At 37.8% G+C, this 26,649-nt stretch overlaps 1 protein-coding gene across 1 annotated transcript in view; it reads left to right on the top strand.

Annotated features, from left to right (window-relative positions):
• The window catches only part of RPS6KA5 (ribosomal protein S6 kinase A5), an 81,966-nt gene that overhangs the window by 48,539 nt on the left and 6,778 nt on the right, over positions 1–26,649 (top strand). The window contains 9 exon segments of the mRNA XM_054069102.1: positions 11,247–11,397; positions 12,775–12,936; positions 14,171–14,296; positions 15,017–15,150; positions 18,294–18,387; positions 20,649–20,819; positions 24,055–24,246; positions 24,693–24,852; positions 26,413–26,576. Of these exon segments, the coding sequence (XP_053925077.1) occupies positions 11,247–11,397; positions 12,775–12,936; positions 14,171–14,296; positions 15,017–15,150; positions 18,294–18,387; positions 20,649–20,819; positions 24,055–24,246; positions 24,693–24,852; positions 26,413–26,576 (1,354 nt within the window).

Below are 26,649 nucleotides of genomic sequence, written 5' to 3'. Positions count from 1 at the left end.
TTAACAGAATGATGTTTGGAAACAGGTTTTATTAACCTCAGCAGGTCATTGAAATAATAGAAGTGACCTTTAAAAAACACCTGCTTTGTTTAAATTGCAGTGGAACCACAGCTGTAGATATTCAACCCTGTTGCATGTTTACTATTGAAAAGGAAGTAAAATGGAATATGAAGTTGTATTTAAATAGAATTATCACATTTAAAATCTTGGTACATGGTGAAATAGATTTAGCTAGAGAGATTTTTGTCAGCTCTTGCTGGATCACTCTATTAGGCTACAGGTTTAAAGAATGTACCCTACTCCCACCTTTTTTGTCACAAGGAATGTTTATTTTGTTAGTGTATAATGTGAGACAAAGAACATGATCTTTCTGAACCATATTTGCATATCTGAGTGAAATGGATATGGTACTTATGGAAATTAAATAATTTATACCATTCTTATATTTTACATGTAAACTTTTGATATCAGCTTTGTTACATTCAGGAATCTCTGCACTTTAGAGGTTTGTTTTTGGTACCCGTGTAAAAGCATTGGAGCCTTCTAAAAAGACAAAGCAATAAGCATGCCCAAAATGCATTGCTGAATTCTCCCAAAATGAGTATCTCCTGTACTGAATTTCTCTTGGAGTGGAGATTTGGGGGCTAAAATGGTACAAATTAACTGCTGCCAAGATTGCTTGTAAGACCAGTCCCCAAACTAAGAATAGTCTTGCTCCTATTTGAATGTTTTCAGGGTCAGGACCATGGTAAGTCACTAGACATTTAAGGTTATAGTGAGCAACTGAACATGCATCAATTATTTAGAGAATTTGTTTTACTTCGTATGATAAATTTAGTGCCAATTTCTTGGAAGGTGAGACCTCTTTATTGGTAGGTCTCCACCAGAATAGGAAACTTGGAGGGCCACTAGAATAAATATGAGGGGGAGGGGAATCCACTAACAAAAAATTTCAGGTCATTATGTTAGAGTTAAGATTTAAATTAACTCTTTCTGACCTATTTAAGGTTAGAAATTTTGTTGATTGTTTACTTATGACATATCTGAATTAGTAATTTTGACTGCCAAGATTTACTAAATGTAACTTTAGAGAGTACATTGACTGGAATTTTACAAATATAGTTTTTCCCAGAAACTGGGAAAGTTTAGATATGTATTCTACATTCTTTGACTACCATTAGGTAAGGGTTCTTTTGTCCTCTTTTAATATGTTAATCTTTTGATAATTTAAGATTAGATTCAAAAGCTGAGAATCTGCAAGGTTGCTAACATCCTATTCACTGATGGGTAATAACCTAATTTCTGATCTAAATATAGTTGTGGCAAGTTTACTATGCTGTTGCTCAGTATGCTACACATTTATAGACAGCAGTCCTGTGGTCTTTCAGCTTTTATTTTGATAAATTTAGAAGGTAAATTCTTACAGTTTTCTTTATTTAAAGTTGTTCCCCAGAGTTCCTGTTCCCTTAAAAAGCCTTTTCTTAACTCAGGTTATGTTGTTCTTTCTTACATATGGACAGTTTATTCCTGTTGATGTTTCCAAAGGGTCTTTTTTAAGGGAAGTAATAATTCACCATCCAAACAAAAAGATTTCCCTTCTTTTTTTCTTGGATTCCTGTTGTTGATGCCAATGGTGGATTGATGGATGCAGTTCCTTCTCCTTTTCTCTCACTTCCAGTTGATAAGCCCCTAGCTTGTAGCTGAAATCAAATTAGTCCCAGCTTTGACTGCATTTCAGACTTGATTTCATCTGTCTTCTGTTACTTCAGCACTCATAACACCTATTGTTCCTGAATCCTTTACACTTGATAGCAGTATCTGTGCTGGATGGTGTGTATCCATTTTGTGTGTTTGCCCTTTCTTATGTGATGAATGTTACATTCCTTTTAAGAATGTGGCTGAACATATGAGAACATTGCTGTTCCCTCTGTCCTGGCTGCTACACTAAGTCAGGTGGAACCGTCTGGGGAATGGTGGTTGCTATATGCCTTGGGAAGTACCGGGAGCGTGTTTGGGGCTTTCCCTGAGGATAGGGTGGAGCAGGCAGAATGGATGAGAGAGAGCAGCAGGCTTTGGTGCTCCTGCAGCCCAGGCAGAAGGCAAAAAGGGCAGGGAGCAGAGTACATCTTGGAGAAGGTGGAAAGAAAACCTTTTTCCAAGGATTGAGTGGGACTGTGTAGAGTGTGAAGCAACTTGGGAAGCTGTTGAGCTACTCACTTGAGAACATGCCTGAAAGGAACGATCTGCCTTTCCTGACATACTGGCTTGCTAAATTTGGAAGTCCTTGTTACCATATTCATGGCTTTTCAGAAATACCTTCCTTGTATTTATAGTGTGAGTATGCTGAGGTCTATGAATATAACAGCTGAATTTCTGGTACCTGTCTTTCTCCTAAGCCTGTTTGGCCTAGAAGCTACAATCTTTTTTTCTCTTTGATAGTATTGTCACTGAGGATGCATTCACAATTTACACTTTTTTTTTTTAATTGTTAATTGCTTCAGTTATGTCTGCAGCCTTTTCTGTAAAGCTTTCTGTTGAATTGGGATGCATATTCTAATTTTACACCCATCATTAAATATAGGCTCTAAATTCTCTCTGTGACTATCTTCTGATCTTTCTAGTTTCATTTCCTCTACAAACTGATGAAAAACGGAATTGCAGATAACTTCATCAGTTATTTACAGTTGCCAGTGGTAATGAAATCATTAGTACTGGCACGAAGATACGAGTTGGCACAAACTTCTTTAGTGATGGCAAATTTATTGTAAACAGAAATTGTATTCCGTAACATAAATACACTTTAACTTGCCAGTTGCAGCAGACTTAAAAATTCGTTTTTTCTTACTTATTCACAAGCCCTGAGAGCATAGTTTCCATGGCCTTTGATTATGTTCCTTTTAAGATCGTGGCTGAGCATATGAGAACATTGGTGTTTCCTCTGTCCTGGCTGCTAGGCTGAGTTAGGTGGAACTGTCTGGGGAAAAAGTTGTCTTCTCATGTCCTTCTGTTTTATCTTGGATATTTTTAGCTCACTTTATTCTTTCATGTGGCACAGTGGCTGTCTGCTGTTAAATTTGGGCACAAGGTTTTGTTCTGAAAAACCTCTCTAATGGACAGTTGAATTTTTCTGTCAGATATAGCCACTCTATGATTTTTATCTTTTTTTACTCTTCTGATGAGAGATTGTGTTCAGTTCTTTAATCATAACCTTTTTGACACTACTGTGGACTTATCTTTCATAGCAAGTGTAACTTAAGTGCACAATTTACTTTCCCTTCCATGTCTCTGTCCCTGAATACTTTTTGTTCACATACTTGGTGTTACACATTATTTAACTTGATTAAAAAAATTTCACGGAACTATTCAAGTATCTCTCCTTTTAAAGTATGCCCCCTCCCCTTTCTTCTTCCTTCCTCCCAAATCTCCCTTTCATTTTTAAGAATTCTGGACTTTGATTGCTGCAGAGCCGTGAATGGGATCCATCCTGCACAAACATAGGCAGGGGCTGGATTTGATTACAAACAGGTGTTTTCTGTTTGACTGTGAGTGATTTGTAGAGCTTACTTGAAAAATGGACAGATCCATTTTAGAATCCCGACTTTTGAGGGTTGTGTCCTACATACAGGGATTTAAAATGAGCATGAAGTTTTTGGAGTATTATTTTGCTGCTGTGCAGCAGCTTAGAAAAATCTTATCAGCTTGGGGGATATGAATAGTTAGATATCTATATTTTTCTAATTTTATGCATGTATACATATGTAATATAATTTGTAGAAGCATATGATACTGTATTAGCATACTAATGCTGATAGCAGCCTGCGCTCTGTTTGACGTAGTTGATTTGGCCTTATTTAAACTTCATGGAGGGTGGCTGAAAGTTTACCATCTGTTAGATGCTGTCAAGACATTTTGTCCATAATTCTGCAAGAAACTTTTCATTGATAAAACTATTGGGGAAGTGAGATGCATAGCAGGTGTATACTGGGATTCTCTTCTTTATTCTCTGCCTGTGAGGACCCCAGTGATTGCTATATCTTTTAAAGAACAGAGCAGTCTTGAAATCCAATTTCTAATTTGCATGGTGTCTTCTGCAATTTTGTCCTAGAGCTTATAGCTGTCTACCTAAAATGTATACCATTTATATGTTTAGATGGGAGTCTAAAGTCCAAGGACTGGTAAACAATAATGTAACGATGCTTTTCTAACAGACAGCAATGAGTTGGGAAATCTCTGGCACAGGAAGGAAACCGTACTGATGCTAGACTTAGTGCAAATCCCATCGTATCAGTGAGTCTGCCTACAGATCAGTTCAACCTTTCAGTAAAGCAGATGGTTTTAAGCAAGTCATAAGTGTTGCATCAAAGTCTCTGACTTGCATAGAACTAAGGATTTTTGTGTATATCTGCTGAAAGCTGGAACAAAGAATCTAGCATTAGAAGTTCCGATAGAGCTGTTCTCAAACATGAAGGTGAAAACTCTGCTTTGGAAGCTTGTCCCTCTCCGCTTTAGCAGGATTACAGCTTGGGTTTGCTTTCTCCTACTCCCTGAACACCAGATGGATATTTTATTTTTTTGGTGATGCCTATAATATTTCTGAGGGCACTGATATTATGCTATAGTAACAGTTCTAGCATAAACCAAATGATTCTTTTGGTCAGCTATTGTGATCCTTTTAGTTTTTTGTGATCCAATTATGTCATGTACCTGGTGGAAGCAAAAAAAAACTTCAAGTCTGTCCTTTTGAGGTTTTATTATCCTCTCTTCCAAATTCAGGCTCAGTCTTCTGCTTTCAGAATAATCAGAGTGGAGGGTGAAAGGTGGCTTCCATATCAGTATCACATAGTTTATGGCTGTAACTTGACCAAAATAGTTGGGGTTTATGTTTTTTTCTGTCTCCAAAATCTTTCTTTGCTCGGCATCTAATGGTTACCACTTCCTAAACTTTTTTGCTCTCTTTCCTGGTAATTAGTTTTGTTTCTCACTGTTAACTGTTTTAAAGAAGTTACTCAGTTATGGTTTCCAGTAGCGAATTGGCATTAGTTTGTTCAAGCATCCAATGTTCAGTGGGTTTTCTATAACTTATGCTTTACTTCTCAAAATGATCACTCCATGGATATATTTAATAGTAATTCTTACAATATAGTTTAGAGAATGGTTGATCTAATGCAAAAAGATAAATTAGTCAAATTGGTCAGGAAGTCAAATTGCCTACTTGGTTCCATTGTCAGTAGATGTTTTCATGTTCTTTGACATAAATTGGGTTTTCTCAGCTATGCAATACATAGAATTTTGACTAGTTTAGCTGTTGACAGAGTTAATTAAAATGAAAAATTAGGAAAATGTCTTTCATCTTCTGGCTAACAGCATGTTTTCCCCTTTCATTTTATCATAACCACTGTGAGCAATCTGCTTTTGGTGTTGCAAACTCTCAATGGCACTGTTTGACTTTAAGACCTTTATTGAGTACTGTGAGGGCATTCCTCTTAAGTCCTTAATTTTCTCACTTGAAATGAGGAAGGTCAGAATCTTCGTCGATTCTCTTTAGACTGACATCATAGTATAAGCCTTTGGCACATGAGTTTTGCATTTCTGGTTGGGTTTAGATACTGTGCCATTTTAGATACCTCATGCCAAGTGGCATGAGGTTTAACAAGGCCAAATGCCGGGTCCTGCGTTTGGGGCATAACAACCCTATGCAGTGCTGCAGACTGGGAGAGGTCTGGCTGGGGGGCTGCCTGGAGGAAGGGACCTGGGGGTGTTGGTTGGCAGCCGACTGAACATGGGCCAGTGGTGTGCCCGGGTGGCTGGGGGGGCCGATGGCATCCTGGCTTGTGTCGGAGACGGCGTGTCCAGTGGGTCTGAGGGGGTTATTCTCCCTCTGTGCTCAGCGCTGGTGAGACCGCACCTTGAGTGCTGTGTTTGGTTCTGGGCCCCTCGCCGCAGGAAGGATGTTGGGGCTCTCGTGTCCGAGAGGGGCGGCAGGGCTGGTGGGGGGGCTGGAGAGCAAGTCTTATGAGGGGTGGCTGAGAGAGCTGGGGTTGTTTAGCCTTGAGGGGAGGAGGCTGAGGGGAGACCTTGTTACTCTCTACAACCACCTGAAAGGAGGCTGTGGAGAGGAGGGAGCTGGCCTCTTCTCCCAAGTGACAGGGGACAGAACAAGGGGGAATGGCCTCAAGCTCCACCAGGGGAGGTTCAGGCTTGACATCAGGAAAAAATTTTTCACAGAAAGAGTCATCGGGCACTGGAACAGGCTGCCCAGGAAGGTGGTTGAGTCACCTTCCCTGGAGGTGTTTAAGGGACAGGTGGACGAGGTGCTGAGGGGCATGGTTTAGGGATTGTTAGGAATGGTTGGACTCAATGATCCAGTGGGTCCTTTCCAACCTAGTGATTCTATGATTCTGTGATCCGTAGAAGGATGATTTATTCAGCTAACAAGCACATATCCCATCTCTACTGCTTTGGTAAAGAACATTTATGAAACCTGTGGTCTATCTCTGTACTTTTTGAACCACAAAGTAGCATAGATCAGTGGTGGCAAGTCCTTGAATTTTTCATAACAAAATCAGTGAGTTCCTTGGCTGATTTATCAGGCTTTGCAACTGGCATCTGTTATGTGGGAATGGCTCTGAAGATACTGATAAAGCCAGTGAGCATCTGAAGGTCGAAGTGTCATTTCCCATCCTCCATTCACTGAAGATTAAGCATCTCTTCCTCCTTATGGTTTAGCATGTCCTTTGCATTGTCATAGAATAAATGATGTTGGGAAAGATCTCTATGATCATCCAGTCCAACCATCGACCCGACACACCGTGCCTATTAAACCGTGTCTCAAAGTGCCACCTCTACATGTTTTTTGAACGTGTCCAGGGGTGGTGACTCAACCACCTCGCTGGGCAGCCTGTTCCAATGCTTTACCACTCTTTCAGTAAAGAATCCAATCTAAACCTATTGGTCTGTAGTATTTACAGGAGAGACTCATCAGAGCTGAAAAACAATACCAATGAGGTTAGCTCCTAGCTCTGTGTAATCTGCTGCAGAGAAGGATAAGATAGAAATGATTCAGAACTTCAAAGTAATAATCTCCTTAAACTATGCAAGGGATGGTTTCTCTCAAACTGTTTTTAGTACAGCCAGAGTGCTCTCATCATTAGGGGTAATCTCTGCTCATCCCAGCTCAGAGGAGTTGCACTAGATTAGGAGCCGAAAAAACAGCAGAGTAGTCCTTCAGCAGCTTTAAGCACAGTTGCCACTTGGGATACTTAATTCTTTCTGCTTCTGTCAGTATTATTGGACCACATAAACATGAAATATGTGAGAAGATGGAGGTGATTCAGAAAAGGAAAAGAAGGCCATAGCCGCTTTCTAGAAGCACAGATGTGTCAGGAAGTACTTTGACACACACAGTTTTCTTCCTCTGAACACCTTATGGGCTACTGTTATAGCCTTGAGCGATCTACCCTTCAGTACAATGCTTCACTAGTGTCATACTAGCGAAGCCAGACTCTTTACTTAAAGCAGCTTAGTCTTCGCCAATTTCTGCTCTCACATGTTGATTCCATATGTTTTTTCTTTTCTGACAGCTTGCTTTATGTCCCAATTAGTGTGTATACAGCTGCGCATACTTAAATTTCATGGTAATTAGAAGTAGTTCCTGGAACTTCTGAAGAAATTAGCTTCATTCTTCACTACTTCTCTAGTATGGTTCTGTGAACCAGTCCAGAGCATCTTGAATACTTTATAGCATCAGTCAACCTCAAAAGTATTTTTGAACAAATGCCACTGGCATGTATAAATGCAGCTTACATGCAGTCTGCTTGTACAGCATGGCAAAATGCTGCCTTCTGTGCAGTGGACTCTAGGAGGGACAGCAGGTGGAAGATATCCGTCAAGGTAATCATAGCTTGCTTTTCACATAGCAAATATCATTTAATTGTTAATTCTGCCTACAAAAAATAACTTAAAACAGTAGTCATGGCAAAAGGCAGGAAATACTGATGCTTTTGCCTCAGAAGTTTTCCATTAGATAAAATACAGCATTATACCAAACGACTATTTGCAAAATATGTATGCTAGTTGTTTTGACAGATATATTCTTCTATTGGGGATTCCTTCCCCCAAGATTTTAGGGATTGGTTTCTACCCAAAGAGCTGAAGATGAAATAATATGAAACCTTACTTTATAAAGGTGCCTCAGCTTCAGCTGGGACTCTGCTCCATTACCACATCAATGCTACAACCAGTTTCAGTTCTTGGGCCAACCAAAGACGATGTGTCCCTAGAAGTTTGCAATTAGAAGGGTGAGATTTAGTAGTGTTGATGCTTTGGAAGTACTTCCTTTGGCCAAAAGTTTTCTGCTAACTTTACTGTGCAGGGTTTTCTACATAGGACTTTCTATGTTTGTTTCACTCTCTTTTTCCTATGTAAATGTTTGGATTTGCATCAGAAGGTTGAGACAGGGCAAGAATCTTATTGCCAGCAATTGCCAGGGTCACTGCTACACAGACTGTTCCTCTCAGGCTGCACAAAGAAATTGTAATAATTTGTTCTCTTTGTTACCCATGTGACCGATCATCCTGATCCAGCATCTCTTTTCAAAGACATTTTCAAACTTTTATCTTTCTTGGCCATCGGTAATATCAAATGTTTTTCAGACAGGAAAATGCTCTAGAATTTCTCTTTTGGATTCTAAGGGCATCTCAGAGTCTCCATGATTGCTTTAGAAATAATTTTTTAGAAATACTGCTTCAAGGTTTTTTTCCCCCCTTCTAAGAGACCAAAGAGAACTTGTGTCTTTCCAGGATCTTTTGTTATATACCTTTCTGATTCTCTCATCAGGAATGGTCGATAAATACATTTCCTTAGACTCTAACTGAAGTGATTTTCAGTCTATGGAGACATTGTAGATTCTGTTGACCCTCCTGTAAGTCAAGTAATTTTGCTGTCAAGATGTCCTGTCTTCTGTCTTACAGCAGGAAGGTTTTCTTACTTCCTTACCTGCTTCCCCTTTCTGAAACTGCATGATTTCTGAAGAGACTGAATCTTTACTTCTCCATCAGTCCTACATGTAAGAATCTTCTTGTTTAGTGATGTTTAAATTTGGTATTTATGTCCCTAATTAAGAAATCATTTGGTAATATTGTGCTTTCTTCTTCTTTTTGGTAAAGTTATGTGTCTAGAAGTCAACGACAAGGCTTATGTTTGCCGTTATATCTGCTAGCAGAGTGGCTGTGATTTGGACCCTTATTTAGCAGACCATCTTTATATGCTTTAAAGACACAATCCATCTTAAAACTCAGATTGTGTTTTCATTGCTTATTTCAGTGTTACTTAAACCAAGAAGTTAGTTTGCTTTGTCTTTTTCTTTGCTTGAAGTTGGATGCTAGTCAGTGGAAACAACCACTGGGACGTGTGCATATTGAACTTGGTTTTGTCCTTCTGCACTGGCAAGGCAAGATTATTTAGGGAACAGTCTGTTTGCATCTATTTTTGGAGTAATCCAAGAAGTTACATATTTCAAGATAAAAAAAATCTCATGGGATAGCTAAGTCTAAGGGTATGTCATGCAGTAACTTTAAACGAAACTTAGAAATGTCCTGCAGTGATCAACTTAAGCTCTATCAGAGACATAGAGCAATTGAAATTAGTATTGGTACAAAGTCATATAATTTCAGCCTCAATCTCTCATAGCTTCAGAATCTTTCAGTCTATATTTAGTGGAGGCACTCTTAAGTCCTTCTGCGTATTATGCTTCCTGAAGTCAACACAGTGAAAGTATGTGTGTTGATATATAGACATGAAGTTGGACATGATCAAGCAAAATGCCCTTGTGGAAAAGTCAGCAAATGGTATCCTGGGCTGCATTAGGCAAGGTATCAGCAGGTTGAGGGAGTTCATCTTTTCTCTTCACTCAGCAGTGGTGAGGTCATTCTTGGAGTACTGGGTCCAGATGTGAACTGGAGAGTCCAGCAAAGAGCCACTGAGAAGATCAAGGTACTGAAATATATGAGGAAAGGCTGAGAAAGCTGGGACTGTTCCACTTGGACAAGGGAAGGCTCAGGGGGATCTCATCAGTGTGTACAAATTTCTGAAGGGAGGGTGCAAAGGAGAGGGAGCCAGGCTCTTTCCAGTGGTACCCCGTGACAGGACTAGAGGCAACAGGCACAAACTGAAACACAGGAGGTTCCCTCTGAACATCAGGAAACACTTCTTTACTGTGAAGGTGACTGGGTACTGGTATCTGTTGCTCACAGAGGTGGTGATGTCTCCCTCCTTGCAGACAGTCGAAAGGCTGTCTCTCAGAACAACTAGCCCTGTGTGACTGTGTTTGAGCAGGGGAGCTGGACCAGGTGACTTCCAGTGGTCCCTTCCAACCTCAGTCATTCTGTAATTCTCTATGCAGAGGGTTTTCTGTGTGTGTATCTTTTTAAACCTGTTGATGTGCTGTTGGTGTGTGTTGCCTGTGTGTAAATTCTCAATTTTCCTTCAGAGTCCTTAGTTTCAAATATCTATTTTGGGAATAACTGAAGAAAAACTTGCCTTCCTCTTTATAAAACTGATAGCTATGGAAATGTGATTCTACTCAGACTTCTAAGATATTGAATTTCCACTAGCTTTATTTGATAGTTTCTAGTTCTAGTGTTGAAAGAGGCAGTGAGGTCCCTATCCACTTTCTCTTTACTATTTATTGTTTTGAGAGGAATGCTGTGTCCAGTCCCCTTAAATCCCCTTTTCACTAAGGTAGGTAGTCCTTTCTGGTTTGTAGTTTTTCGTATGAAACATATTCTGTATCTCTGATGAATCTTGCTACTCTTTAAAACTTTTGCAGTTCCAGTACCTCCTTTTGAGAGTAGAGCATGAGCACTGCATGTGATATTCAAGGTGCCTGGAAACCTCAAACAGCCCAAATGTATTATTTTTTTTCTCTCTTTCTTCTAATAATTTTTGACATTGAAATTGTTTTTTATTTTTTTGACTGCTTTTGGGGAGCTACCTGGGTAGCTATGAGACTTCTTTTGAATAGCAATAGTAAGCTCAGTATGTATGAAATGAGAATTGTTTTTCTTTTGAGGATTAAGTGACATAATTTCCTCAAATTTTTATTTATTTTAAAAGAAGTTATTTTCACATTTGTCATCTTCCTGTCTCAGACTACAATGGAAGTTTTAGTGGAATGTTAAATGCTACAATTAGCATGGTAACTCAATGCATTAAGTATTTACCAAATAATTATTTTATTTATTTTACAGGAGAATATTAAAAAGTGAGCCACCGTACCCACAAGAAATGAGTGCAGTGTCCAAGGATATAATTCAGCGTCTTTTGATGAAAGACCCCAAGAAGAGGCTAGGTTGTGGTCCCACTGATGCTGATGAAATCAAACAGCATCCATTTTTTCAGGTAAAGCAAACAAAAACCAAAACTCCCCACGTAGTGCTTACTCTAATTTAGTGCCTTTGAAGTCCAGGTCTAAAGAAATCATGACTTTTTGGTTAGGGGAGTAGCTTAGATGCACGTTAGTTGCACGAAGAATTGCATTGAAGTTAGTAAGAATGTGCATGTGCTTAGGTATGCGGATTTTGTGCGTACTACAAGGACATGGTAGTTTTTTAATATATTCTATCTGCTTCTAACACTCATTTGAAGCGGCTGAAAGGCACTGCTTTAAACGCGAAGGTTTAATGGAAAACAATTAAATTATATGTCATGGGTTTTTTTAAAAGGAATTTTGCCACTAACATTATTAGTAAAACTTCATGTATTGGTAAAATTCACTATTGGTGGTAAGGGCCCCTTCTGCATTATCCTTTGCCTAATTAAAGCTTTAACATTGTTTAGTAGATTTTAATTGTTGAGATTTGGTTTCAAACAATGGGGAAAAATGGATTTGTATACTGTTCCCTCCATTACAGTTAAAATTGTTTGTGTGCTTTCTTTGAACAAACTAAGTATACATTTCTAATGCTTCTGAAGCTAAATATATTACTAATTAGTGTAAATTTGGCATATTTAAATCTGGTAATATAAATTAAACCTTATATAAATATAAAACTAAAGGTAAATATTTTCAGTGTAAGTATCATAATATCCAGCTTGAACAGCATCTTGGCTTTTTAACCTCTGAATCTCTTCTCAACCCTTCTGTATTTCTTTCCTTATATGCAAGTCTGACAAAGTAGAGTTAAACTTGCTTTTTTCACTGTTTCTTTTGGAAGATACATCTTTTTTTCCTCCTGCAACACTTTGTAGTCTTTGTTTTAGTTGCACTCCTTTACAGTAATAGAGCCCTTTTCTCATAACTACGACGTCTAACCTTCCTTCTTCTAGCCATGCATTTAAGTAAGAATCCAGAGGCAGTTTGTTCTCACCATTCTAGAAGCAGAGATTAGTAATTAAGCATAGAAATCAGAAATGAAGAGTTGAAGATACATGCATGTGCTATTGTGTACAAAAATATAAATGTTATTTCCTCTGAAACAGAGGAAGAAATTTAGGGGCTGTCACACTAATTGTTTGGCTTATCTCCACTGTTTAATCTTTGTGTTGAATTTTTTTTTTCTTTTTTTTTTCCAACTGGATTCTGTCTGCTCACAAGTGAGTCTGATAATTTTTGCCTTTACCTAAACAAATTATTAGGGCATAATTTGAATGCTTTTCATCTGCCTGTGGTAGATAGCAAGTGGAGTTAGGACTCTGTTTCTGGACAAGTCTCTTTCCAGTATCTGTTTCTGTTAAATTTTCATTTGATTCAAACTTGTTTTCCTGGTTTTGGCTTAGAATATGAATTGGGAGGATTTAGCTGCCAAAAAAATACCTGCTCCATTTAAACCGGTAATCAGAGATGAGTTGGATGTGAGTAATTTTGCAGAAGAGTTTACAGAAATGGATCCAACGTATTCTCCTGCAGCAACCCCTCAGACTTCAGAAAGAATATTTCAGGTATTTTAAGAATTAACGTTAATCTGAAAAAAAATAATTATTTCTTGAACAATTCCATGTGTGTAGCTAGCTTTTATCCCTCCTCTGCTTTCTGAGTTATTGGGAGTTGGCTGTGAAATATCCAATCCCAGTTCCCAGGGCTGTTTGTTCAGCAATTGCAAAATAAGAAAGGTGGAAACAGTCTTACTGCGAACATAAAATTCCACATCTCTCCATTCCCAGCGGAATGTCCTACCTGCTGGACTAAAGTCAGCCTCTCCTCTATTGATTCTTCCTACCTTATAAGTCTTGTCATCTTGATTCCATCAGCCTGAGTTACCAGCTTCGACACCAGGAACATAGTTCACCTCTGTCCACCTTATGCTCTGGTTGGGGTATTCCTTCAGGAAGTGGGAGCTAACTGCAGAGTTGAAAGTAGGTCTCCCACGTCCTGTAGGAGTCCTTGGTTACCAGACTACTGTAGACAGATCAGTATTTTCTTATCATCTTCTCCATGCTATTAAAGAATGATCCCTTCTGGGACTGCACAGTCTGGATGGGCAAAACCAGCTCCTGTGCAGTCTTGAACTTGGAACTAAAACAGCATTTCAGATTGCTTTTTCTCCTCTCCTTTGTGCTTTGTTGTTTTTTATTAGCTCTTTTTGAGCAGCTAAATGCTCAATGTACAGGAATATATCATCATAATTTGGGAGTTGTTAGATTTGTATTGACTAGAGCAAGCAATTTATGCATGTCATAATACGATCTGATTCCTCCTGCAGTGGTAGTCCCAGCTGTTCTTGTTATGATAGTCAAACTGGGCACATCGTTTATATGCTTGTTTTGTTTTCCATTTAAAATGGCTTGGTGCTTAAATCACAACATAGAAACTGTTTCATGTTTTCACTTAAAGCTGTTCTGGGAAGGTAGCTAGTTTGAAGTATGAGCGTTTGTCACTTTTGCAAAGCAACTGAAGCTGGGCCAGATTTTTAGCATTGTTTACCAGAATTCTTGTAGTATAATTGTTTTCTCTATAACTGTGGAGAATCATGTAACTAATTCCAGGAAGATACCTATTCACTTCAACAAAGTAGTATCTCCCAATTAAGGAGCCATTTATGGTTTCTGGATTATGTTGTGAAAATCCTGATTTCTTCGAAAAATTCTTTGAAACTTCTTATGTTCTGTATGCACTGTAATAGTTCATGTACAACAATTTCAAGTCATGCCCTTTTCTGATGTCTTAATTTCATAGGGATATTCTTTCGTTGCACCTTCTATTTTGTTTAAACGCAATGCAGCTATAGTAGATCCTCTTCAGTTTTATATGGGGGATGAACGGCCTGGAAGTACAACTATTGCCAGAAGTGCTATGATGAAGGTAATAATAATATCAAGAGCTGAATTAATTTAGTTTACTTGGAACTGCATGTAACTTTCAGAACAGCAATCACAGGCTAGGCTACAGATTACAAAATACTCATTATGCATTTATCTGTTCTCTGTAATGGCTCCTCAGATGATCCAAGCATATAATTTGCATGTGGCACTGCTAAGAAGTGGTTGAAGTTTAATCTGAAAAATGAGATGATCGCCTAGTTTTCCAGAAACTGAAGTATAGAGGTGATAGTAATTTGACTCCTGATAGTTACTATTTAGTCAGCCATTATAGCTATTTTTGAAGCTCCTTTAATTGTATCAGAATTCTTTGTGTGATGTATTTGCCCGAAAGTATGGATTGTTATGTGAAGCCTTATATGAACACATGCTATTGTGATGTCTTCAAGCAAGCACATAGTTCTGTGGATAGATGTATGTACAGCCATCTTTGATCTTGTTTGTCTGAATATCTTGTATCTTATGCTATTGTAGTAGTAATGATTTATTTATTGATTGTTTAATCTAATGTAAATGTCTCTTTGGCTATTAGAATAAAGTTTGTGCGTTTTATAAAATAGAAGTTAAAATTGTTTTATCAAAAAGAGAGCTCTTTTACAATTTTAAATGTAGATGAAAAATTCTCATGAAACTTTACTCTTTGTCTTTAACTGTGTATACTAAAAGTATTCTGCAGAACTAAATACAGACAGTTTCCTAACAGGACTCTCCATTTTATCACCATTATGAACTGGATCTGAAAGAGAAACCATTGGGAGAAGGAAGTTTTTCCATTGTCGAAAGTGCTTACACAAGAAAAACTAGCCAAGAGTATGCAGTAAAAATAATTAGCAAAAGGTATAAATATTCTATAAGACAATAAAAATATTTTCTTTTCTTACTGTCAGCCATGGATTAGAATAATGTTCACTGCATTTTTGGAAGTGGAAAAATGACTTTAAAATAATTTCCTATTTGAAGAATCTACAGAAACTTGCAGTAATCTTATGACCTTTAAGAGATTCTGAGTGTCTTTTTAAATAGATGGTTATTCTTGTTGGGGAGGACGCAAGATGAAACCTACAGAGTGTTTTTGTGGTTCCTAGTTGTATTCTACCCTAATTTCCCCTAATTTTGCTGCTAACTCAAGTAAGGTATAAGGCCCTCCTATCTTTAGACATAAGTGAACTGAATGCAGGTGTACGCTAGCTCCCATTCCTAAGCAGCCCGATTGATTGCCTAGGACATGGTTTTTAAGAAGGATCTATAGTGTGGGTTGCCTCAGATCTAATTAAGAGTGAGAGTGTGTGTGTGTAAAGTGGAATTAGACTAGGAAGTTGTAAGATGAATCTTGTTTCCTGGGTGTTCTGAAGAGAACATTTCAGCTGACTTGCTTTATACATGGGGACAGTCTGGTATTCTTCCGGAATAGATTTCTCTGGCAGATTCTGCCCAGAGAAGGATAAAGGTAAGGGATTCTTTGAGGGATAGTTGGATTTTTAGCTTCATTCTGCGGTGTTCGTTAGTAAGTATGTCCATAGTGTTTTGTAGAATACTGTCAGGAGAGGAAAGTATAAATATTCTGCTGTCAGAATGATAGTTCACAATTATCTCTTCGTCAAGACATTTGGCTGTAACTCTGATATTCTAAACTATAAGTAACTGCACACCAGGCTTAAGTGTTTCTTCAGATGCTTCTTGGACAGGATAAGTTTGAGAATAAGACACTGAAGTCAAATTTTCTGAGTCAATTTTCCAAGATCTGCTACGATTAATGGAGGCCTACTCAAAACTATTAGTGCAGCCTCCGGAGAGGCTTGAATGAGTAGGCATTAGCAGTGGGATTCAGTAACTTAAACATTAGCATCTACACATTGCCATTTTAGCATTTGTTGGTGTCCTATTTGTCCTTCAGTTCCCATCAGTCTTGTGACTACTACCTCTGTGTAGATGTCTTCATGGCTGGTGTCTTCCCGGCTGTCCTATGCGTAGGCTGCTGAATCCCACTCCAGGTATGTAGTTTACAGTGAACTAGCTCAACCTATACGATTCATTAATTAGAATTTTGGTCATTATAATGAGATGTTAGACAAGTAGTATGTAGTAAATACGTGCAACTGGGTATTTTAATCTGGAAATCTCTGCCTAGTGTCTATCTTTGTAATTTTTTTCTGTGGCACCTGCAGAGCTGCAGATCAGTACTACTAACTCATTTTAAACTGATGTATCTCTTGTTTCTGGATAACGGTGAGCAAACTAGTACTGACTTTTGCCATAGAACTAAACTTTTAGGGATTATGTCCCTAAATTATATTACTCACAGGTCTTTTGTTTGTTTTTCTTCATCTTGGTGGACCAGGCTAAGGTAAGAGTTCTGTGAGACTATTTTAGAATTGCAGGCTGTGAGGATACTCAGAGCATGTTCATGAGAGGTAGCAGTAAGCCTGCACTCTGAATGGCAGGACGCAAGCCAGCTTTGAAACTGTTAAGCTGTAAATAATGTTCCTCTTAGCACCCTGCTAGTACTCTTGCTGAAAGAAATAGTGTAATAGGTTTCTAGTAACTCCTTTGCCTTGAAGTCAGACAGTCTTTCACTCCTACCCGTCAAAGGAGTCAAAAAAGTGAATCCTACACTTAGGCAGACCTTTTCATGATACCTGAGGTGAAAGCTCAGATCAAGAGTTTCTTTGTGGTGTTGCTTTGTTGATAGTGCTGGACATGCCTCCATCCAACTATCTGAGATTTATCTGCGTGTCTGAAGGCAAATGAAACAATGGAATCCTCTAAATTGCTTGAGTTACTGTTTTAGAGCTTCCTGTTTGTTTTTTGTTATCTTGTCTGTTTAAAATCTGAGATGGTAACTACATATAGAGGGAAATACTCAGAAAAATCCATGCACAAATTTCAGAGATTTATGTTCGTGATACTGAACCTTTTTCATCTGTTTCCTAGGTCTGATTTTTCATGAGAGTTTAGGAGAGAGAGAGACTATCCGAGTCAGTGTTTTAATTTAAGGATCTGAAAATCACATTCAGATTAAGCAACAGCATCAGCAGAGGTGCAGGTGGAATGGCGTAGTTTATTTATTGACTATATGAAGCCTTCAGAAAAACAATTCTCTTGCACAAAATTCTCATCATGGTTCTGGTCCTAATTAAGAGAAAAAAATTAAACACATGTGGTGAGAGAGATTCTATCTGTGTTATCCTTAATACTATTCTCTAAGTCTGTACAGGTTTAGCCTTTCTTGGAGAGAGTTGTGGAAAAAAAATTTCAGACATTAATTGCCCAAAATAAATCCACATGTGTATTTAGTGGAAAATAAAATGTTCTGCTCTTTCCCATTCACATAATTATTGTAATGTTCACTGGATTCACTCCTTTTGGATATAGATTTCAGTGCTTGAAAGAGGATTGTGTGACAATTTTTGCTCTGGAGCTAGTTGCTTCTCCAGATTTTTACGATGGCCTCTTTAGGGGTTTATTTGTATGACAGTTCATATGTAGATGATGTTAATTTTTTTAACAGTAGGAGCTCATAGTTTCTATACAGCTTTGGAAGTACTTACCTCCTATAAGAATGGAATAGGATTAGGCCAATAATTTCAGTCTTCGAGATGAAGCTGAACTAGCAAATATTTGTAGGAGTAGAGGTGAAGTCATATTGCCTGGGACTAAGGAAATGGTTTGTTTTAGATAGGAACTATCCTGTAGCATCATTTCAAGGTTTGCTGTAGCAAGTTGCAGTTGCATCAGAAGCATTGTTTTAGTTGGGTGTGGTTTTTTAATGTTCTAACTTGCAGGATTATCTGGAGAGTTTTGCTCGGCTTACTTTGAATGTGGAATCATGATACTCAGCTTTGAGTATGTTTTTAATTGTGTTCAAGCAGTTGTAATATTTAAAAATCTGGATTTCAAGCAATTAAAAAATATAGGTGTAACACTTTGAATGTGCAGTTTTCTAGTAAAATTGATAGAAAATGTCTACTCAATTTTTCCAGAATGGAAGCCAACACCCAGAGAGAAATAACAGCTCTGAAACTCTGCGAAGGACACCCGAATGTAGTGAAGTTACATGAAGTTTATCATGACCAGGTATTTTAAACAAGAACTTTTAGGAGCTAAACATACTGTCACTGTGAAGGCAACTTTTTTCCTAGGGCTTTTATCTTGTCATTATAGAAGATAAAGCAAAAGTTCTGCATTCAAGGGTACTTGCAGTTATTCTAGCAGATCAGAAAAAGTATCTGGAAGAATTTATGTCCCGGATTCTGTTTCTGTCCCTGATCTACTTTGTTAATCATCATACAATATATTCATGGCCCAATTTCCACATCTATGATACCGAGGTACCTAATCACCTTGCCTTGGGCCTGTCATGAATCTTAAAATAATATTTGTGAAATAATTTGGAAGTCCCTCATATGAAGATTGCATATCTAACATTTTTTCTTACGTATTAGTAACTTAATGGAGATAACCAAGTAGCTTGCTAAATTACCAAATGTGAAAGTAAAGCCTCTATTTGAAAATATGTTGATGACTTTACGGTTTGTCTTGAGACCTTAGCTGTCTTTTTCCTTAGTGTGGTGCAAGCTCTACATCACGAAATAAGCCATAACTTGATCTAACTTAGAAGCTGACCCTTGTTTGAGCTAGATATTTGGACCAGATGTCCTGCAGAGTTCCCTTCTAACCTAAACTGCTGTGCAATTATAGTCTATGATTTTGTAACAGAACGTGGGCTCTCTTGCCTCCCCTTGCATCCCAGTTTATCCACATTATGATGTTTATACAAGGACCAGCAGAACGCTCATTTGGAGCACTTCTAAAATGAGCTGAGAGGGTGAAAAATCTCTACTGTATTCTTTATTGGTAAGGAAGCCTCTATTTTTTTTATGTACAGTATGAGTACATATGTGTAGGACAGGACATTTTTTCCCTTTCTGTTCAATAAAGTGACTATAGTTGGGAGTGTCTAAAAAAACCTTCTACAGATTGCACTGAGTGTAGCCTATTTGGTTGCAACCAACCGTGCCATTGTATTTGTAGTTGCTTCTGGCAGCTCCCAGGGGTTATCTTCCAGATTACTCATGCACAGTATTCTACAGGCCAGAATTTGTCAGTTTTCTAGTTTTGACATTTCTGCAGTTTGTCTTAAAAACTGTTTTTCACTTGCTCTGATATCAGTCTGATCAAATTCTAGATTAGTAATCCAACCAAAGAGTATTGAGTTGCAGCCTGTTTTGGAGAGTAACAAGAAGTTTTCAAGTGGAGAAAAGACTTTCTCCTTTCTGTCTTTACTGTCAGCTCTTTGGAAGCTGAGACATGAAGAGAATATGCAGGAGATGGTATCTCACAAGTACTACTAGCAATATGACTAGTAGACACATTGTTCTAAGATGTGTTACTGCTCTCTGTCAAAATAGCTCTGCTTCTGGTCTGTGATATCTAAATACTGTGCATCTTCTATTCCTGACTGACTCTCTTTGAATTTCATTTTTTGACCTCTTCCTGGATATCTTTTTCTTTGCTTGCAAATATTACTTTTGTTTGTGTTATTCAGTGGGAGGAAATGCTAGAAGCCGTCACATGCCTGCATCCATTGCCTCTTGCGAATCCTAACTTCAGTTTCTTGTCCTGAGAAGTCTGATGTATGTTTAATGGCAAGATATTTAAATCGGACTTGATTGTGTGCTAATGTTGTTGTCTTATAATCAAGGAATTTAATTGCTTTTTGATTGTCTTGAAGAGAATGACCATCTAAACAACTACTAGTTCTTTTAATTTAAAAAAAACATACTCTGTAATAGTTTGGGAAGAGTTCTATTCTGATTCCAATGACGGAGTAGCTTTGGATACTGCTTTTCAGGGGGTGTAATCAGAAGAAATTCTAGATAATTTTTGATTTCACTATCGAGTTGCAGGGTGCTTTTAAAGGATTTGGTGACATTAAATGGCTAACTCCTTATGCATATTAATAGAAATGTATCCCTACATCAGAATAGGCTTAAACAGAAAGTCTAGCTTTTCCCAGCTTTATTTGTTAGCCTAAAGAAAGGCATTTAATCTCCCTACAAACTCATTCATCTACATTAAATGGCATTGCGTTTTTGTAAATAAATATGGGTGGTCATTGGGAATGCATCAACATTCTTCAGCCTCAGTGAGATTGATGGGAAGAATATCAGCTGAGATGCAATTTGGTGCTGCTTATCGGCCTTCTGAATTGCTATAAGCAGATAGGAGTTTTATTTCTTCAAATTTTGAGAACCAGAATAGCACCTAGCTCTTAAATGAATTTTGGTTTGTAATGTTAAATTTCTAACATCCCACATTTTTCTTCATTGTTCCAGCTTCACACTTTTCTGGTAATGGAATTGCTGAAGGGAGGAGAATTGCTTGAACGTATTCAGAAAAAGAAACATTTCAGTGAGACTGAAGCCAGTCATATTATGCGCAGACTTGTTTCAGCAGTGAGCCACATGCACGATGTAGGAGTAGTCCATAGAGATCTGAAACCTGAGGTATAGTATAGTCACTTGCTTATATGTGTCTAGATGCTAATTTATTGAATATCAGGAATGTAACTTTTTTTTTTCATCCAGCTTTTATTAGAGATTTTTCTACTTCTATGTTTTTATTAAAATGTTGTCACTTTTACTTAGCAAATTATGTAGGTACTTTTCTGTTTATAGGTAAAAGTAACCGTTAGGAAACATTTTTAATTTTATAAAGCAATTTGCACTCTTAACTTGTTCAAAAACGTTCTTTGCCTTTTTGGGGACAGTTTTCATTAGTGGTAAGTATGTATTGATTGTATGAAACAGTTTACAAGCAGAGCTTGAGTACGTTTCCACCTCTTTGATCTTCATTCTGTGAGTAGGACTTGTTTTGGAGGTGGCTGTGACAAACTTTTCTGTCTTCATTAAACACGAAATGGACCACATACTAATGCAGCCTACTTGGCTTTGTTCTGCATCCTGGAGCCAATATCTGCTCATTTTTTTTTGCCAACAATGGGCTTGGATATGTATTAGTTTTCTTTAGCCCAAGAATAGTGTAGATTGATGTTAGTTCATCCAGTAAGGATGTTAAGTTGTATTGGCGATTACAGTCATCATATCTGAGGAAATAGCTACTTCTTTTCTATCTGGAGCTAAAAATCATCCACCATTTCTACCCATGTTTCATCCTTTTCTAACATACCTTCTGGTATAATACAAACTTGCTTCTTTTATGGTAATTCTAATTCAAAGGGTAAAGAAGTCTGCTAGGTGTTGGCATTAAACATATTTTGGACTGATTTTAAAAAACAATGTGTTTGAAAAGACCTCTGTCTTGGAGTCTCAGTACTAACTAAACAATTAAATAAAAGAGGGGGCTATGGTGAAATTCTAATGTGTCAGTTGAAAATGTGACTCTTAGAAAAAGTTCCTCTTCTGATGTCATCAAAGAAAGAAAACAGCTTTTGTAACGAGTCATTAGTTGAAAGGGCAAAACCCACAACCCTTAGTCTCTTCCTATTTTCATGATTTTAGTCTTATTACCATCTTGAATATAAAGGCCAGATTCTGTAAAGCAGAACGTCAACTGCATAGTAGGTTTAGGCAGTCCTCAATTCTACATCACATTCAGAACAGAAGTGTGGGAAAGTCCACGTAGTCAAGGGCTAGGAAGGCAGTTTACAGAATACGTTACCTCCACAAAGTTGGACTTCAGCAGCCTGTCTCCTTCCTGCTTGTTGTTTTGAAAGTTACTATTTTGGGTACAGGCATCAACTTAGTATAGGATATGTAGGCTTCCCAATATAGATGTGGTCAGTGAATGCACAGTTCCAGAAAAAGATATATAGGAAATTCTGTTGCTTTTCTAACGATTCCAGTCAGATTCATTTGATGTTCAACTTTAACAACTCATGTGCTCCAGGTGAGTGTATTTTAAAAGATATGGCTGGTTACTTGTCACTAAGGATAAGGCTTTTTTTAATTATATGGACTGGAAGACTCTTGGGTTTAAGTAACAGTGATTAGGTCACATACATTGCTATGCAAAATAGAGGAAAAGTACTGGATAGAAAATGGCAAATTCTTAGAAATAAAGAAGTAGTGTACCATAGGTGACCATTTGGAGCCTCTCAGTAGAGGATTTGAGGACTGTTTCTGTGAAGTGGTCATTAATATGTAAATGGGGTTCTAGAGATATAAGAAAAAACATAATAAGGCAGAGAGAATGTTTATATATCTTTAATATATATGGAATATAGCTTTAAGTGTGAGTTTCCATGAAACATGCTTTATTGACGCGATCAAAGTAGGCTGGGCCAAGCTTAGGACATTCAGACTGTAGATTTCTTTCTGTACATAACCTGTTTCATTTTTATTTTGAGAAATGTCTTTTTAAACAGATGTTGATGCAGTGATTTATTTACTTGTTGACTATATAATACAAATTTATTAAAAAAATGGTTGTATTATTTGCCTATCTTCATTGTATTAATATGTTTTCTGATATTAGGCCTTCAGATCTGTTTTGCACAGCGTTTTAATATGGAAAACTGGCTTTTCCGATTGTTCATAAGGCTATAACAGCAGTACAGAATACTTGTTTGTAGCCGCTATCCACTTTATCTGTAATGAATGCTCTCAGGTCCTTGTTATTGATCTGCTTGCAATCTAGCAATCATTTCTCCCCCACCTCTTCTTAATGAGTTTGAAATTAATTGCTTTGAGTCATTCACCTTTTGTATTACACAGTTACATAGGGCTATAGGATTTCCAATACTGAGACTTTTTCTAGCACGGCATAGATTAAATAGCTAAGTGAAATTTTGCTCTCTTCTGTTCTCTTGGAAGTTCGAAATGGGAGTAGAAATCATTTACAATTCATGTTGGCCTTGGTCAGTTCTCCTGTGACTTAGCTTCACTCTTGTATCTTTCTTGACAAATATGAATACTCATGGAAGAAGAACAGATTGTCTTAAATCTGTTTCCAATCTGATAACCCCATGTCTGTCTTCACAGTCTCGGATGCCATATTCTAGTTTGTAAAGCTGGAATCCTCAGGTACTAACTACTGTGTCAAAGCTTCTTTACCTTAGTGTGTAGGGAGTAGGCCATTGGTTCAAGGTTGGACTGCTAGGTGGCCTTCAGTGCTTGAGTACTGTTGGTCCCAGGTCTCTTCCAGGAAGCATAGCTATACTGACTTCTAGATCCAGGAAATTGGTGAAACTGCTGAGCTATTTCTAGTGCACTTTCTAGTCCACCATCATGTGCTTTCAAATTGTTCTTTTACTTTGCTCAAAGCAATATGGCTTCAGTGTTACCTACCACCTGAGGACCAAAGACTATTGAGTCACAAGACAAGACATGCAACAAGAGTTACACAAGAAAGCTGTCATTTGTAAGATGCGTGAAGGAAGTGGAAACTATTTACAGCTGTTTGAAGAAAAAGGCAATTCTTGATTTAAGTTGACGTTTTTGGGGTTTTTCCTTGTCAGTGTTCCCTGAATTATTTTCCCCACTATTCTCTGCTAAGTGACCATGCTCCTTAATAATATTAGACAGAACCGTCCTGTCTGTACAGGAGGCACATCACATTTTCGTACAACTCAAGAGTACCATTATTTCTACTTTTCCATTTTTCCCCAGTATCTCCAAGTTCCCTTTTGCTCTAGGTAATTGGAAGGTTTCTGTAGTAAATAAACATATTCTAACCAATATTCTACCCAGTACTGGTATTGATTTTGTCTTTGCTTTTCAGAATTTATTGTTTACAGATGAAACTGATAATTCAGAAATAAAAATAATTGATTTTGGGTTTGCTCGTTTAAAACCACCTGATAATCAGCCTCTTAAGACTCCATGTTTTACTCTTCATTATGCTGCCCCAGAGCTCTTGAATCACAATGGTTATGACGAGTCTTGTGATCTGTGGAGTTTAGGTGTTATTTTGGTGAGTAATTGAGATTTTTAATTATTGTTTTATTCTATGCATGTACTTTTTGTTAAAATGCAAAATACTTGACACAATTTCAGACTTGAATTGGGTAGACGCTGAATTCAAATTAGGTGAAAATACTGCTGCACATGTAAGTTCCAAAGACAGATGTTTTTCAGGGTGGAGATATTGTTCCTTAAGCAGTACTTGAGATTCAATAGATATAAACTGGGTAGAAATACCATTGTGTTTGGTTTGTACTTTCCTGAAACATATGAATGAGTCCAGAGAAAATGCATGTTGAATATTTTCTATGGTCCTGAAGTTAAGTTAGTCAAAGTTTTGTTGGGTATTGCAGGTAAACTGTTTGCAGCTGCAAACAGCAGCACTCCATAATTTGTAATAAAGTTGTCAAAAAATGTAGACTGTGTTTGTTAATACAACTTTTGTTCTCGTGACAGTATACAATGCTGTCGGGACAGGTACCATTTCAGTCTCAAGACAAAAGTTTAACATGTACCAGCGCATTGGAAATCATGAAGAAAATAAAAAAGGGAGAATTTTCCTTTGAAGGAGAAGCTTGGAAAAATGTTTCTGAAGAGGCTAAGGAGTTAATTCAAGGTATGTATTCACAAATATTTTGTGCATCTTGTGGTTTTATCTCAAATGATAAAAATTAGAGAACTATACAGTATCTGGCTGCTGTGATCAGCATCAGAATGCCTAAAGTGACAAAGTAGTATGCACAGCTTGAGCTATGTTCTGACCCCTAATACAAGTTATAGATAAAGATGGACACATCAAAATGGCATTACAAATTGTTTGTATGTTTAGCAAAGAGCTTTCTAATGTAGTGAGATGCTGATAGAAGGTTGGCAAGGTTAGAGGACACTGAGAGCTTCAGAAAAAAATGAATTCATTCTTATAAAACATATTTAAAAGCAGAGTTCTTTTATTTTTTTCTTTAGTAAAAACACCAGATTATGAGATAAATGTTTTAAAGGCTGAGATTCCCAGAAAATTAATGTCTTACTATCATCTTTTCCTTGGGCTATTTTTCAGCGCATGTACCAAGACTACTGTATTTCTGAGTTCCTTCATTCACATTTGCCATGCTTTGATTTGCCTTAAGCTTTTGAACATCTGATTATGTTTTCAGCATGAGTTAGACATCAGTCTTAGTTTTGCTAAGGTGGAGTTTCGAATTACTGTAGAAGCAAGCTTGTAAGGAATTTTTCTGCAAAAAAATGTAGGCATCTCCAGATTCAGACTTTCAGTGGATCATGCAGAGAATCTGAGGCTTGAACTTCATCCTAGGCTGGTTTTAAGTGAGCAAATTACTTGGTAGATCTGACCTCATGTGAAAAGAGGTGAATTATCAAACAGCTGAACAGCAGTTTCTTGCATTTAATGATTCTTATGGAGAAGATAGCAGTATAAAATCTTATATGCCTTATCTAGGTTAAGGATGGCCATAATGCTTGGGATGGCCAGCAGGTTGAGGGAGGTGATTCACCCCTCTACACTGCTCTCATGAGAGCTCGTGGAGTACTGTGTTCAGTTCTGCAGTCCTCAGCACAGGAAGGACATGGATCTGCTAGAGCAAGTCCAGAGGAGGCCACAAAGATGGTCAGAGAGCTGGAACACCTCTGCTAAGAGGACAGGCTGAGAGAGTTGAGCTTGCTCAGGCTGGAGAAGGCTCTGGGAATACCTTGTAACCACCTTTCAGTACCTGAAGGGGCTACAGGAAAGCTGGGGAGGGACTGTTTACAAGGGCTTGTAGTGATAGGACGAGGAGGAGTGACTTTAAATTGGAAGGCGGAAACTTTAGATTAGACATTAGGGAGAAATTCTTCATGATGAGGGTGGTGAGGCACTGGCACAGGTTGCCTAGGGAAGCTGTGGATGCCTCACCTCTGGAAATGTTAAAGGCCAGGTTGGATGGGACCTGGTCCAGTGGGAGGTGTCCCTGCCCATGGCAGGGGGATTGGAACTGGATATCTTTAAGATCCCTTCCAACACAAACCACTCTATGATTCTATAAATATTGCCCTACCTAGGATAAGTATTGTCACGATTGACTTATCAAAGCAATGCATGAGATATTCTTAAAACTAATTGCAGTTTCTATTAAAATAAATTTATCTAAGATTTTAGGGGAATATTATGTATTTCTTTCAGGACTTCTAACAGTGGATCCGAACAAAAGAATTAAAATGTCCAGCCTGAGATACAACGAATGGCTTCAGGATGGCAGCCAGTTGTCATCCAACCCTCTAATGACTCCTGATAACTTAGGGTCTTCGGGAGCTGCGGTGCATACATATGTCAAAGCCACATTTCATGTAAGTTCTAAGAAAACTTCTGTCATGTGCTAAATTTTGTGATGTGTTATCTAGTTTTTTGTATTATCTCATT

This window comes from Cuculus canorus, chromosome 5 (genome assembly GCF_017976375.1).
Source record: "Cuculus canorus isolate bCucCan1 chromosome 5, bCucCan1.pri, whole genome shotgun sequence".
Classification (NCBI taxonomy): Eukaryota; Metazoa; Chordata; class Aves; order Cuculiformes; family Cuculidae; genus Cuculus; species Cuculus canorus.
The sequence above is the reverse complement of the archived record's forward strand: the minus strand, read 5'-3'. Positions and strand labels throughout refer to the sequence as shown.